General features: G+C 37.8%; 1 protein-coding gene across 1 annotated transcript in view; it reads left to right on the forward strand.

Annotated features, from left to right (window-relative positions):
* Window positions 1-16,313, forward strand: part of PTPRQ (protein tyrosine phosphatase receptor type Q) — a 284,028-nt gene that overhangs the window by 220,963 nt on the left and 46,752 nt on the right. Inside the window, exons 41-42 of the mRNA XM_061419020.1 lie at window positions 10,411-10,510; window positions 12,836-12,964. Coding sequence (XP_061275004.1) covers window positions 10,411-10,510; window positions 12,836-12,964 — 229 coding nt within the window. The remainder of the gene's footprint in view (window positions 1-10,410; window positions 10,511-12,835; window positions 12,965-16,313) is intronic.

A 16,313-nucleotide genomic window follows, 5' to 3' on the forward strand; every position in this document is an offset into this window, starting at 1 on the left:
CATTTTGCAGATGAGGAACCCGTGGCCCAGATTCAGTAATTAAGTGGCTCTACCAGCACAAATTTTATAACCATCCTGCAAATGCAGGATTTAGATCTGGATTCAAATCTTGACTCTCTTTTCTCAAGTGGTAATTTCTATTACCCTCAGAGTTTCCTTATTTGGAAAATGGTGATATTATCTGCCTTGAAAGATTTATGTAAAACAACACGGGTAAATATATTAACCTTTTATAGTTAATAAAAATGCTGAATGCCTAATAGCTTCTTTTTGATAGGTTATAATGAAAGATTTTAAATTATACTTCCTTGGGAGCAATTCTTTCCCTCGGATTTCTCTGAGTAATTCATGACTTTGTGTGTCCTGTGTATCAGTCTCTGAGCCTGTGGAACTCTGTGTTGTTCAGATCCACAGTATATATCACCAGTGCAATAGATTTCAGTGAGAGTTATGGTTGAGAGAAGATAGAAAATGTTCCAGCATTTTTAGTTAGAAATTCTCATCTGGTTCTGGACCATTAATTGTATAAAAAGCCAGTTTCTGCTCATATGGCTTAGAGAAATGACATTCTGTAGATACAGTGCTAAAAAGAGATTACTCTGTTGTATTGTTTGCTGTGTATTATTCATCTCACAGCTTCTTGGGTTTATATAGATTATTGATATGAGGACAGCATATTCAACTGGTTATCTGGAGTGTAAAGTTGACGCATCTGGGTTAGTAGGAATGAACGAAGAGGGAAAGTCAAGCATTAGGAACCATAGTGCACAGGGACGTGAGTGAGTCCTCAGGTACTACAAAACAGCATCCTTGTGGCCACGGATGTACCCCATTCAGCACTGGCCACAGGTGGTCTCAAGACGTTTCTCAGCGATGTTCTCTTCTTTTTCTTCCTGTCTCTCACAGCCAAGGCAGTGGCATACAATAAGTAATTCTAGAAGGCAGGAGAAATACGCTTGTTAAGTTCTCGGATTCCTCTCCTGGAATCACCACCACCACCCCAGTCACCCAGGTGCTAATGTGTGTGTACCCTGGTAACAGCAGGAGTGTCAGAGGATGTGATATATAGAAGGAAGGGCAGAGCACCAGATCTTACCAAGGTTAGAGGAGGGACTGGGGAGCCAGACTGGACTCGGCAGGTGGAATGCCATTGGGGTGGTCAGGGGTAGTGACAGGGAAGGCTCATATGTATCTACAATCAGTTTTTCAGGGTTAATGTTATTTGTTGGAGAAGGAACTAGCAACCCACTCCAGTGTTCTTGCCTGGGAAATCTCATGGACAGAAAGCCTGGCAGGCCACAGTCCATGGGGTCACAGAGAGTCAGACGCGACTGAGCATGCATAGACCCGTGACATAAGGACAGCCTTTCAGGTTCCTCCTTAAAGTGGCCTTCAGTGGGCTCTCTCCTGGAGGATAGCAGCTCGATAGTAGGCTTTTGTTCTGTAATGCTCACTCTGACCGCACGGAATTCTGCTACCTAGATAGTTATCTGTAGCTAGTAAAACAGTACTGGGCAGGAGTAGATGGAGTTTAAAGGATGCAAGCCTCAGTTATGGTGAAATGAAATGTTCAGATTTGTAATGTGTCATGTACCACTGGAGCAGAATTCTTTGATCTAGAACAAAGTAGCTCAGTCATTCTGCTGGTGAATGGATGTAACATCATCAATTTCTGGCCTCACATCATTATTATTTTTACCTAGCTATTGGATATTGTGGTTCTGGGTCTGTCCGGTTCACTCTGATGAGTCAGGCACTAAAGTGCACCCTCCAGAAAAGATGCTGGCCTCAGTTGATATTCATAAAATGCCATGAAGTCATAGTTTTTGGAAAAATAACATTTCTGGGGAGGATATAGTAGAAGGACTCAAAAAAAGAAATAAAGTTGACCATTTCTATAGTGGGCAGTGGTCAATGGCAATAATGATTTCACAGCTGTGAGAGTAGGGGCCAGCAAACAGTAAATGCATTGGTATAATATCCCTGGGGTCATAAGAGTACAAAGGATGCACTTTGAGTCCTCTGTCTCTAATATGTCATGTATAGGATACAGGACTAGTGGCTCCCAGCATTTCTCACAAGCCTGCCCAATACTTGGGTGTATCTCACACTTTAGCCAAAAAAGTCTAGGTCCCCTCTAGGTCATCAAACCACCACTGGATGTACAGTCACTCACTGGTATTTTGCACCCCACAGGCAAGGAGCTTCAAGTTGAGTTACCCATCAGTACAGTCTTCAGGATTTAAGCACCTTTTGAAGGCTGTGTTTTGAAGTTAGTATAGGACAGGCACTTATAACACTGGCCATTTTGATAGTGGCTGCGACTGTAGAGATATTATTATTGGGATGTTAAATTAGGGGCATGAATCACTGATGAACTAAAAGGCTTAAGATTAGTGAAAAGGCTAGCAGCAGGACAAGCGAGAAGGGGCCAGACAGGGCTTTGCTAAATAAAGACGAATAAGGTGGAAGAGGAATCACACCTGGGGAAGTCTTGATGACCTGTAGGAATAATGCAAAATGACACATGCCGTCATTTTAATCCTAAAGATATACTTACAACTTGCTTTTATTTGCATTCAGGACTGAGCCTTAGAATTTTTATTAACCAAATTCACAAGAATTCTTAAATTCATTTGTAAAAACTCCTCCTTAGGTATATAAGTTTATGGAAACTGCTTGCAGGCAATGTTTTGATTACAAGGTTTCATTATAGAGGAGTCCTGTGATTTGAACAGCAGACACTCCTTTATGTACCTCACAGGGCTTCATTAAAGCTGAACAAGAGGAAACAAACTCCATGGCAAAGGCACTCTGTGATTGGTTTTTTTGTTTGTTTTTGTTTGTTTTTTGTCATAACATTCCTCATTTAATTACTGTACTAACGATGAAAAGTTCCAGTATTCTCACTTGGGAAGAAAAAGGAGTCACTATATATTTTTTTGTGACAAAAGGATCGGGGGGAAGTTTTATGATGTTCACAGGCAGTAGTGATGTGATAGTGAAGCTCGTAAACTCTGCAGCCAGACAAGCATGTTTCAGGCCATTTTGGCACATATGGAACTTGTGACTTTGAATTAGTCACTTAACAAATTAACCTCTGCAAGTCTCATTTCCAGAAGTAGAATAATACCCAATTCATAAACTAACTGGGCTTCCCTGGTGGCTCAGACAGTAAAGAATCTGCCTGCAATGCACAAAACTCAGGTTCAATTCTTGGGTTGGGAAAGATCCCCTGGAGAAGGAAATGGAAACCCACTCCAGTATTCTTGCCTGGAGAATCCCATGGACAGAGGAGCCTGGCGGGCTACAGTCCATGGGGCAGCAAAGAGTCAGACACGACTGAGCAACCTACACTTTCACTTCACACTTTCATAACTGGGAGATTAAATCAGATGAATGTACAGATTAATGCTGCTGCTGCTGCTAAGTCACTTCAGTCGTGTCTGACTCTTAGCGACCCCATGGACTGCAGCCCACCAGGCTCCTCCATCCATGGGATTTTCCAGGCAAGAGTACTGGAGTGGGGTGCCATTGCCTTCTCTGACAGATTAATGAATAAGGTTATTAATAAATATATGAAACATTTTTTACTTATGTGCCAAGCCCTTCATGAGTGTTTTTCTCTATATAGCCTCATGTATTTTTTCACTACAACCCTATAATGTGATTTCCTATTTATGGGTATCCCTAATGCATTGCTAAGAAATCTGAAGCTGGGTCTTTAAGCAGCTTGCCCAGGGTTACAGAGCTGGGGAAGTACACCACCAGCTTTTAGACCCAGGCAACCTGACTTCAGGCAATGTTGTGTTGCCTAGCAATTACTAAATGCCCAGGTAGCTTTCATTACTATTGCTAATTTTTCTGCTCCTGCATACTTCCTATCCTTGCTGTACCATTTTCTCCTCTCAATATTTTTGAACTATTTCTAGCTGTTCTCTTTTCACCTTCTCAGCGTTTTAAGGCTAACATTAATACATGAGTATGCTTTATTTTTACACATAAAAATGCAGTAATTCCTTTTGTTTTTTGTAAACAATAAGTGTGACTTTTCTCTACATCCTGGAAACAATAGTATCTACTTCTAATATTTTACATAGCTGATATATGAAAGTAACATTTATTTAGGGTATTTTGATAGATATTTCTTGAATTACAACATAGAATGACTTCTGGTAAGCTCTTTGTACAGTATTTAAATATTCTGGATGGCTAGTACAGGGCTGAAAGAAAACTTTTTTAACTGAAGTTCTGTCATAATAAATGAGTTAAAAGCTCAAATTCACATTCTCTTATGTGATATGTATCTGTAACAAGAGATAGACATTGTCCTAGGAGCTATATAACTCATTTAAATTCAAGCTTCTTCTTAGAAATATAAATGTAGCTTAAAAAGTCAGATCCATAGGCTGAGTTTAAGTAATGATAATTTTAATCAAAAGATAATACTTGTGAAAAATTAGTGCTTTATAATTATGATTTGATTAATTACAGTAGAACATTCTGTTATACAAATAAAATGATTTGACCTTTCATAAGATTTTAAGTCTTGTCAGGAAATGACTTGTACGAATTACAAAAAGAATGCTCATACTTTCAAGCAGAAGAGTTCCATTTTCTGTGAGAGGACTTAGAGAACAATTTCATTCTGTACTGGTAATGCGATGGGTACATACACAGCAGTGAGTCAGCATCTGTCCTGGACAACCACAGTGCGTTGTGTCCTTTCCTAGTAGTACGCTTGTAATGCACGTGCCAAAAGGATTACCTACTTTTATTAATACATTATTTGTCATTTCTTCACTTCACTTGGCTGGTGTTTTGGAATGGTAATTGAATTGGAAAATTCCTATGGTCTATGAAATCATTTTTTTCCCACTGGATTACAGAAGGGAAGCAAAAAGCAAAGGAGAAAAGGAAAGATATACCCATTTGAATGCAGAGTTCCAAAAAATAGCAAGGAGAGGTAAGAAAGCCTTCCTCAGCGATAAATAAGAGGAAAACAATAGAATGGGAAAGACTACAGATCTCTTCAAGAAAGTTAGAGATACCAAGGGAACATTTCATGCAAAGATGGGCTCAGAAATGGTAGGGACCTAACAGAAGCAGAAGATATTAAGAAGAGGTGGCAAGAATACACAGAAGAACTGTACAACAAAGATCTTCATGACCCAGATGATCATGATGGTGTGATCACTCACCTAGAGCCAGACATCTGGAATGTGAAGTCGAGTGGGCCTTAGAAAGCATCACTACAAACAAAGCTAGTGGAAGTGATGAAATTCCAGTTGAGCTCTTTCAAATCCTGAAAGATGATGTTGTGAAAGTGCTGTATTCAATATGCCAGCAAATTTGGAAAATTCAGCAGTGGCCACAGGACTGGGAAAGGTGAGTGTTCATTCCAATCCCAAAGAAAGGCATGCAAAAAAAATGCTCAAACTACCGCACAATTGCACTCATCTCACATGCTAGTAAAGTAATGCTCAAAATTCTCCAAGCCAGGCTTCAGCAATACGTGAACCGTGAACTTTCAGAGAACTTTTAAAACCAGCTGGTTTTAGAAAAGGCAGAGGAACCAGAGATCAAATTGCCAACATCCGCTGGATCATGGAAAAACCAAGAGAGTTCCAGAAAAACATCTATTTCTGCTCTATTGACTATGCCAAAGCCTTTGACTGTGTGGATCACAATAAACTGTGGAAAATTCTGAAAGAGATGGGAATACCAGACCACCTGACCTGCCTCTTGAGAAACCACAGGTCAGGAAGCAACAGTTAGAACTGGACATGGAACAACAGACTGGTTCCAAAGAGGAAAAGGAGTACGTCAAGGCTGTATATTGTCACCCTGCTTATTTAGCTTATATGCAGGATACATCATGAGAAATGCTGGGCTGGAGGAAGCACAAGCTGGAATCAAGATTGCCGGCAGAAATATCAATAACCTCAGATATGCAGATAATACCACCCTTATGGCAGAAAGTGAAGAACTAAAGAGCCTCTTGATGAAAGTGAAAGAGGAGACTGAAGAGGTTGGTTTAAAGCTCAACATTCAGAAAACAAAGATCATGGCATCTGATCCCATCACTTCATGGGAACTAGATGGGGAAACAATGGCTAACTTTATTTTTCTGGGCTCCAAAATCACTGCAGATGGGGACTGCAGCCATGAAATTAAAAGACACTTACTCCTTGGAAGGAAAGTTATGACCAACCTAGATAGCATATTAAAAAGCAGAGACATTACTTTGCCAACAAAGGTCCGTCTAGTCAAGGTTATGGTTTTTCCAGTGGTCATGTATGGATGTGAGAGTCAGACTATAAAGAAAGCTGAGCACTGAAGAATTGATGCTTTTGAACTATGGTGTTGGAGAAGACTCTTGAGAGTCCCTTGGATTACAAGGAGATCCAACCAGTCTATCCTAAAGGAGATCAGTCCTGGGTGTTCATTGGAAGGACTGATGTTGAAGCTGAAAATCCAATACTTTAGCCACCTGATGCGAAGAGCTGACTCATTGGAAAAGACTGTGATGCTGGGAAAGATTGAGGGCAGGAGGAGAAAGGGACAACAGAGGATGAGATGGTTGGATGGCATCACTGACTCGATGGACATGGGTTTGGGTGGACTCTGGGAGTTGGTGATAGACAGGGAGGCCTGGCGTGCTGCGGTTCATGGGGTCACAAAGAGTCAGACAGGACTGAGCGACTGAACTGAACCAAGACTCCAAGGTCTAGTGACTCAGTGCTACCTGATAAAGATGATTCTTTATTCATCTTCATGTTTCCTTTCTCAAGCATATCCAATTAGGAATGAGCATGTTAAAATATATGAAACAAGCCATTTATATTTTAATGTGCAAAAAAGGTGTATCTAAAATACTTTATGAGCTCTTATATGCTCATTTAGTGTCTTCTAAATTTAGGTGAAGATTCTAGGTGACCATGAAACTCTGATAAATGTTTAAGATTCACTATTTATTCAAATCCACCATGCAGAGGAGCCATAGAAACTCTCTTAGATTGTTAACATTTATAAGCACCAAGCCACGGGAATAAAGGTAAAAGATTAATCCCTGTGTATTTTACACACAGTTAACCTATGTTGTCACTTGTTTTTAATACTTTTTACAGTAAAATTATATAACTTAAAATTGATAATTACTAATTATATTAAAAAACAAACACTTATAGTTATTTGGCTTAATGCCTAATCTTCAACCTGAAAACTTTTAATTTCTACTTCAAAACTGAATTTTTAATCAGTAAATTTAGAAAGTATTTATTGAATATTTGCTATGTGCCTGATATTATTCTCAGACTTTGCATACAATTGTGAATAAAATAAAGACACCTGTCTTCAGGAATCCTACTTCTGGACTGGTAATAGGATAATAAATAAATGAATTTTAAGATATGTTAAGAGTGTTATGGAGAGGAAAAAAGAGTAGAACAGAGTGCAGAAGAGGCAGGAGGGGTAAAACAGGAGGTGGAGGAGCTGTAACTTTCCATCCTAATAGGGTAATGTCTGAGTCCGCTTGGGCTGCCATTACAAACACCATAGACATAGCGTAAACAACACGGTTACTTTCTCACAGTCCTGGAGGCAGGCAGTCCAGCACAGAGCTCCGGCCGGTTCCGGATGTGCTGAGCGCTCTCTTCCTTTTCACTGTGTCCTCCTGTGGCCTTTCCTCAGCATGTGCACGCAGAGGGAGAGAATAGGCTTCTGGTGTTCTCTTTTTAAAAGGACACTAATTCTGCTCAACCCTTAAGACCTCAAATAACTTTAATTTCATCCCTACTCAAATACGTGTTAGGGTTTCGGCACATGCGTTTTGGAGGGACACATACACTCAGTTTGTAAGACGCTTCATTGACTAGCTGATATTTGAGAAAATTCTTGAAGGTAATGACATGGCTCCCCAGGAAGATCTACGAGAGAAATCCCTTTCCAGGCACAGGAAGAAGCTGGACAAAGCCCTATGTCAAAAGTGACCTGGCGTATCCCACGAACAATAAGGAGACAGTCTGGCTCCAAAGCAGTAAGCTAGATGGCGACTGGAAGGGAAGTCAAGAGATAACAGGGAACCAGTGTGTTAAGGAGGGACCAGAGACCATTAACCTATGGACATAGGCCATTGGAAGGACTTTGGATTTTGTCTGTGAGAGATGAGGAGGATTTTAAGTAGAGAGGTAATATTTTAAAAGCATTATTCTTGCTTAACTATGCTGAGAATACATAGAAGACAAGGATAGATACAGGAAGACTTGTTAGGTGTCCATACAATAATTCGTGCAAAACAGGATGATGGCCTTGATCAGGTTACTTGCAGAAGAGGTAGTAAAAGGTGTATAGAGAGTACACAAAAGGTTTGAATAGTATAATGAACCCCAAGTACCTGTTAAATTTGCCACATCTCTATTTGTGCATTTGTCATTTTATCTCTGAAGCGTTATCTTCCACTCCAAATACTTTAGCTTATTTCTCTAATAAGTCTGTTTTTATTATATTGTTGCAGTTAAACAAAATTAATGTTAAATCCTTGATATCATGTAAAACCACCTACTTTCAAAACATCCTCTTTTTTTTTTCTTTATGACTTTTTTGAAACAGGATCAAATGAGAGGTTCACACAGTATTTTTGACTTTTGTTTCTCTTAATCTGGGCTTCCCTGGTGGCTCAGATGGTAAAGAATCCACCTGCAATGCAGGAGATGCAGGTTAGATCCCTGGGTTGGGAAGATACCCTGGAGAAGGAAATGGCAACCCACTCCAGTATTCTTCCCTGGAAAATCCCATGGACAGAGGATCCTGACGGGCTATAGTCCATGGGGTTGCAAATAATCACACACAACTGAGTGACTAACATTTTCAGTTTTTACCCTTTCTCAGTCTATTTTCATCTAGAAGAGACTTCTTCCTCCCACCTCCCCACTCCTACGCCAAACACTCATTTAGGCAACTAGATGAGCTGTCCTGTAAGTGGTTCCATGTTCTGCATTTGTCTCATTGCTCTTTATTGATGTCATTTTATTCTTGAACTACTTTTCCTACTTTCTTATAAATTAGAGATAAGATCTAAAGGTCTGAATATGCACAATGAACATTTTGGCAGGAATACTTTACAAGTGTGGCTGTGTAGATCAAAATACCTCATGTCAGAAGGTATATAATATCTCATCTCGCCACATTTTCAGTGACATTAAAATTGATCAGTTAATTTAGTGATAGTGACAGCATGATTCTTCACTGGAAGTTTTTTTTCCCATGTTGTAACCAGCAAATAATCTGTGAGGTGATAGTCTGACATTCCCTAAATGTTTAAGTCCCTATCAACCTCCTAGTCATTTAAAGATGCATTTGTAATTGTTACCTGAGTCAGTTATTTCATTAGGAATGCGAAATTAATTTCCAATTTTATTATTTCTTCCACATTTATTAAACAGAATTTTCCTCTAAAAAGGAGCTTTTTCTCCTTAACTAGGGCTTTTTTTTAATTCATAAAAATAGAAAGCCAGAGGGGAAAATGTTTAATTTTTTCCTTTAATTTCAAAGTTTTAGAGTGAAAGAAAAGCAGTCTAGCTAAAACCAGAGGTTACAAAGTAGTATTTTTTAAATTTTCATTTCTATTTCATTGAATAATATTAGAACTCATGGATTTTTATACTGATGTTGAATATATTTTTATCAGTTTCAGTTTTTATTCATCATAAAGTTTAAAATGTTCCATCTTTGGCCAGTAGGACCTCTTAAAGATGACCTTTTGTTCTTTCTATACCATTTGCCTTTGACAGTTTCTTAGCTTTCTTGCCCCATTAGATGTCCCAAATTCCTTCTCTGCCCTAATCACAATTTGGGATTACTATCTCTCCAATTTTCCCTAGTTTCTTTTAGTGAAAAGTGTGTATACTTAGAAGATAGAGTCGACAGGATTTCCTCAGAGATTTTGGATGTGTTCTGAGAATGAAAAAGTCAAGTATGACTGCAAGATTTGGGGACTGGGCAACTAGAACAAATGAAGTTGCCATCAACCAAGAAGAAGAAAGATGCAGTTGAAAGGAGGGACAAACAGGAGTTCAGTCTGGGACATTCTGATTTTTAAAATTTAATTACATTTCTATATAAGATATGTAGTAGGCAACTGAATATACAAATTGGGAGTTCCTTAGATTACAGTTAAGTAGACATAATATAGATGAAAATTAAAACCCTGAGGCTGCATGAGTGCACCAGGGGTATAAGAAAGAGGACCAAGGATTTAGCCCCAAAGTTAAAAGATCTAGAAGATAAACACATGTGTACATTTTGTTAAGGTTATTGAGAAATAGGCCAAAGTATATCTTTCTGTATTGTAGACCCAACAAAGTATCCTATATAATAATCATTAATGATCATGTTACACTTTCTCTTCAGGTGAAGGACTTTCAGAACGAACTGTAGAGATTATACTTTCGGTCACTTTGTGTATCCTTTCCATCATTCTTCTTGGAACAGCTGTGTTTGCGTTTGCAAGGTAAGACTATTTGCATTAGACTTATTCCTAAGATGCTTTATGGACAGTTACGGTTTAATTAGGAGACAGAAGCCCACAGTGGTTACTAGGATAGGAAGCATTTAATAATAACAACTTAACAAATACAAATAGTTTACTATTAAAAGGAGTAAAATAAAACACTAAGGGATCCAAAAGTAGCAACTGCAACCAAGCTGCTCTCTCTAGTCTAAGGGCAAGTGGACAATAGGTGAACAAACTAGAAGTTGTCTCGCTCCCAAGAATGGAATGGCCACCACAGGCACATGCATCCTATTACAGTGAGCAAAGAAATATGACAGAGAAAGCAGCTGGAGCTGGTCTGGAGAAGCTGCCTGTCATTACTGGAGGGTAGGCAGCCTGGAATTAGTGAAAGCAGTCCATGCTGCCCGATCGTGGATGGGCTGAAGCTACTTAGCATCATTCACTGATGGGATGGCGACAGCATGAACTCTAGAAGCAGCTAGAACTCATTTAGGTGGACTACTGGCCTTCCACAATGAATCATAATAATGTAGCTCTAGAACATACAAGGGCAGTATCTCCCCATCCCTACTGCCTTGCAGGATGACTAGTGTCCTCTATTAAGAAGGCTCAACATCCCACCAGCTGGCCAAGGAGTCTAGCTCCAATATCTCAAAGCGAGACAAAGTAGATAGAGGACTGAGAGAGAAGTTTACACAAAAGAGGAAGGTGCCCGGCTTTCTACATCTTTGAATATTTATAACTCTGATAGGTTTAATTAAAAAGATTTTAATCAGGTTTGATCTTTGGGTTGGGAAGATCCCCGGGAGGAGAGCATGGCAACCCACTCCAGTATTCTTGCCTGGAGAATCCCCATGAACAGAGGAGCCTGGCGGGCTACAGTCCATAGGGTCGCAGAGTCGGACACGACTGAGCAAGTGCACACAGCACACAGCACACTGCACAGGGGAAATCTTAGTTGTGATTCTAAAATCCAGTTTCATAAGATAGATTGCTAAGTCAAAGGGACCTTCCATTTGTAAAAATAACCATTATACTAATTTCCTAAGTAGCTCAGTAGGCTCTGTTTTATCTGAAGAATGTTTTCCTGTATTGCGTTTGCCAAGCATCCTCTGTTTCATCTTGAATCGTTTAAATTATCATTTTGATATAAAATTTGAAGGGCTCTTGATATTTTTCTTCCACTAGATAGTGTTCTCAGATTCAGCCAGAAGACGGTGAGAGTTATATTGTGCAAGCTATGGTCCTTGTCCCCAAGGGACATGCAACCCCTGTATTCACAATGTTGTTCTGCTCCCAAATCGTTTCTTTATAGGATGAGCTCCTCTAGTGGGCGGGAAATGGCCCCCTCTTACTCCCTGCAACTTTCCTTCATGTGGCTGTTCAGCCACCGGAGTTTAATCTCACCTGAACATCCCCTAGGCTTTCACACACTGCTGCTTTTTTTCAGTCCACTGTAAATGTGCTTCCTCCACCTTCTGCAACACCCAAGTCAAACTCTACTTTTTATTTCTTCTAAGTGCCAATAGTTGTAATCACATATCATTTCATAACCGATCAAATACTGTTTTTCAAGTTGCAATTTGAATATTTTTCCTCTGTATGCTTTTTCTACATTCCAATCCTTCTCAACTAAATTATATCCTTGAGGATAAGGACCATATGTTCTACTTTCTGTATCATCCTCAACACATAAATCATAATAAGTATTAAATATTTGCAGTACAAGATAGAAAAGCTAAATATTACTTTATATTTAACATCAACTTGATTTGCAGATTCATGTGACTTCTATTTTTGAACCTGAGTTTTCTGGTTCTATTTTATACTCTTTGATTATATAAATAATATATAATTAGATATACATACTTGGCAATATTTTTATAAAACTTGTGTATCTTGTCATATGTGTTTTATGTATGTAAAAACAGTGGAAGGTTGTCTATTTGAACCGGTGCTGATAGCAATGAGCTGTGTCCACATTGGCATATTCCTTTTTATGATAAACCTATGGGACAGCTTGAGGGAGGAGAAACAAGCTCACAACATCCGTCTCATTCACTCTATACTTTAAATGTGTCAGTGACTCAGGCCTTGAAGAACTAATTCTCATTAAAAATAGGATGTTAAAAAATTATAGTAGAATATATTCTGTGGAATTAAAACAGGGAGAAGAATTTGAGTAGCTGTAAATTTGCAATGTGTTCACAGAAGTGATCCCAACAAAGAAATTATTTGACTAATGTCTTAAAAAGAAATCTAAATACAAATGCATGCTTTCTATGCTAGTTCCTCCTTGGACTTTACTACACTTACTTTTAGAATTCGACAGAAGCAGAAAGAAGGTGGGACATACTCTCCTCGGGATGCAGAAATTATTGACACTAAATTCAAGCTGGATCAGCTCATCACTGTGGCGGACTTGGAACTGAAGGACGAGAGATTAACGCGGTGAGCACACTCCTCTGGGCGAACAGTGGTCCAGAGGGCCCGGAGCCATGACCCTATTGTGACCTGTACTTGTTGGAAGTGTTTGTGGGGCTTCTATTTACACAGGTCACAGAGATTTTCTTTCAAAGGGTGACCTCCATCTTCCACACACTTCTCACTGGTGTTCAGAGAATCACTTAATCTTCCTAATACTTTGAGTTCAATATGAACCCGGGTCTATAATGTGCGGCAAAGCTTTTTTTTTCTTCCTGAAACAATATTTATATACATTAAATCTTTAAAATTATGTCTAATAATTCACTACATATGATAGGATTTTTCCTGTCCACATTTTAAATTACATATTTATTCAAATTTGTAACTGCTTGATATTCTTATCATTTTTTATAAAAGCCTTAAGCTCTTTATTTAATGTAAAACATTATTTTATTTAATGTAAAGTTACATTAAAGTCAAAATTATATATTAACACTTCATTTTTTAAATTGCTTAGTATTTAGGATTAAATAGAAAGTAAAATTTATCTTTGAAAGGAAAAATTTTAAAGTATGCACTAAGTATGTGCCATCAATATGTTTTGGAAATAAGAGTACTTAATTGTAAATGTTAAGTAATTTTATATTCTTTTAAAATCGTAAGTTTTTCAAAATGTTGGCACATTTGAAAAACTTCTATTAAGATAATTTACAAAATTCTTAATAAAAACTATCATCAGAAAGTTTTAGATTCTTATGAGATTCAGTATTTTATGATGCTCACAGCATGTGAAAATATGGCACCAAAGGTCTTAAACTTAAAAAGGAATTAATCATTTATAGCTGGTCTTTACCTAATAGACTGACTTTGCACAAATATTTCCAGCATGTCTAAAAACATCTAATAAGTGCTATAGATGGAAGTGTCATCTGATAAGCAGAGTCCTTCCGAATGCTACAAAATGAAAGTTATTTGGTGTTATCAGTAAATTACAAAGTAATTTCACTGGATATGAAAATTCCTTTAATATTTATCTACATTTGTTTATGTTCTAATACAGGTTGTTCCTATCTAAAATGGATAGTGCTCCAAAGACTGTGTGTAAGATAGTTATATTTTAAACCACATAAAAGATCAATAGACCTGCAGGGTAACCTGCCCAAGCTAAAGCCTATCATAGCAACAATAGAACATCAGTAGTATTAGGCTATGCCTCAGTTCTTTAAGGGTCCTGCTGCATGGAAAAAGGAAGTTTCTTCTCCTTTACACCTGTGGGCCCACCTCCCTTTCCACACCCCTTTCTCAACTAAGGCCTGGAATCTCCATCTTTATTCTACATGTGAAGTGTAAAAGGAATGAAACTTCAAATCTCTGAGTGTAATTAATTTTAGTTTTTTGAACAATTTAGTTGAATCTGTTCATGTGAATTTCTAAGCACCCAAACGTGTTTACAGTATTTTTTTAAAGTGAAAGTTGCTCAGTCATGTCCAACTCTTTGTGACCCTGGACTTCACAGCCCATGGAATTCTCCAGGCCAGGATAATGATTGGGTAGCCTTTCCCTTCTCCAGGGGATCTTCCCAGCCCAAGGACTGAACCCAGGTCTCCTGCATTGCAGGTGGATTCTTTACCAGCTGAACTGCCAGGGAAGTCCAAGAATACTGGAGTGGGTAGCCTATCCCTTCTCCAGTGGCTCTTCCCAACCCAGGAATCAAACCAAAGAATGTTTATTAATCCCCCAAAGTCTCTAGTATGTGGATCCTCAGGAGTTATAATACAGTGAAAAAAGCCAGTCAGTATTGGAGAAAGTATTCTTTTTCAAGAAGGTTACCATTCTGTAGAGGCTATGTGAGGTCAGATCCTCTAAGCTCTGTGTTTTCACAGCTTGCCCCCTACTCCACTGAACATAGCCATTATCAAAAAGGATTAAGATATATATTTTAAATATCTGTCATGACAGCTAATGGAAAAGGTGGGCAAAGACTGTATAGATTGTTTATTATCGGGTACTTAAAATTCAAGGACAGCCTCATTTAACATTAACTCATTGTTTTCCTGCTTCCATGTTTGTTTATATATGTTACTTTATTTGTAAATAGATGTAGAATTGTCTTTAAAGTATATTTCAAATAATTTTTATCTACTTTTGCACACAGAAAACTGGTATATATTACTGCTAGTCATATCAAAGTTAGAAATTTTAGTTTTCAATGCTTTTTGCTACCTTGTTAAGACTCTAGTAATCATAACTGTAATACTTATTGGTAATTCCAGTGTCACATACTAATATGATATGCTTTGCCTGATTACAGGAATTTATTAAAATAACTGTCTCCAGCTTTTTTATTGGAGGTTTTTCATGTTAATAACGTCACATACATTAGATGGTAAGACTAGAAAAAATAGTAACAGATTCATAAGTAGCGATGTGCACATATGCATGCATGCCATGAGGCTCTAAAGCTCTTTACCTGTATTTCAGGTACGGGAAAGTCTAAAGCTATCAAAAGCCACACATGTCTGATGAGGACTGAGCCACAGAGACTGATGGTAGATTCTGAGAGTGAAGAATCAAGGAGTTTGAGTTAGCTTCCAAATTGCTGAGTAACTTATGCCATGTGTCTGTCATTTACAAGAAGGAACTTAGACCATTTCCTTTAAATCTACCCAACTACCATATGCTCTTTCCACTTGAGGTTTAGGCAAATTCTTTTCCTTCCAAACTGCCCACTTTCTTCATGCTAATTGGACTGCCAGTTTTCCTCAGTGTTATATGTTGTCGCTTGTCCGTAACAGAAATGATAAAGTATCTAATGAGCAGTTAAAATATTAATTTTAATGGAGTTATCTAATTGACCAAAAATGGTCATTACAGTAATTGATATTAAATCAATTTTAGGACCTAGGGTCTTATAATTAAGAAATTATATTATATCTGCATATATAGCTATATACATTTTTTAAGATTCTTCTTATAAGTTCCATATATGTAAACTCATATCATTTGATTATATTATACCTTGTTTCATAAAGGACCTGAAGACAAATTCTCTCATTCTTTTTCTTCTTGAAAACTAATGAAATTCAAAGATTTAGTACTCTATAAATCCAAGAGAACATTCAGTGATATGCAAAGAAAATGTTTTAAATTCTTGTTTGGAATGATAATGGTATCATTTCATTATACCATTTTCTATATATTTTTAGTGAACACAAGCTATATATATTAGGAAGAATATTTAATATTTGTGTTCCTCTATTCTACATTCACCAAATTAGAAGATAACACTGAGATTTTCTATTTGATAAACAAATTCACAAAACAATGTTTTGTGATGGCTCTTTCGTCATTAAAACATTAAAGTGAGAAATGT

This window comes from Bos javanicus, chromosome 5, assembly GCF_032452875.1.
Source record: "Bos javanicus breed banteng chromosome 5, ARS-OSU_banteng_1.0, whole genome shotgun sequence".
Taxonomy (NCBI): Eukaryota; Metazoa; Chordata; class Mammalia; order Artiodactyla; family Bovidae; genus Bos; species Bos javanicus.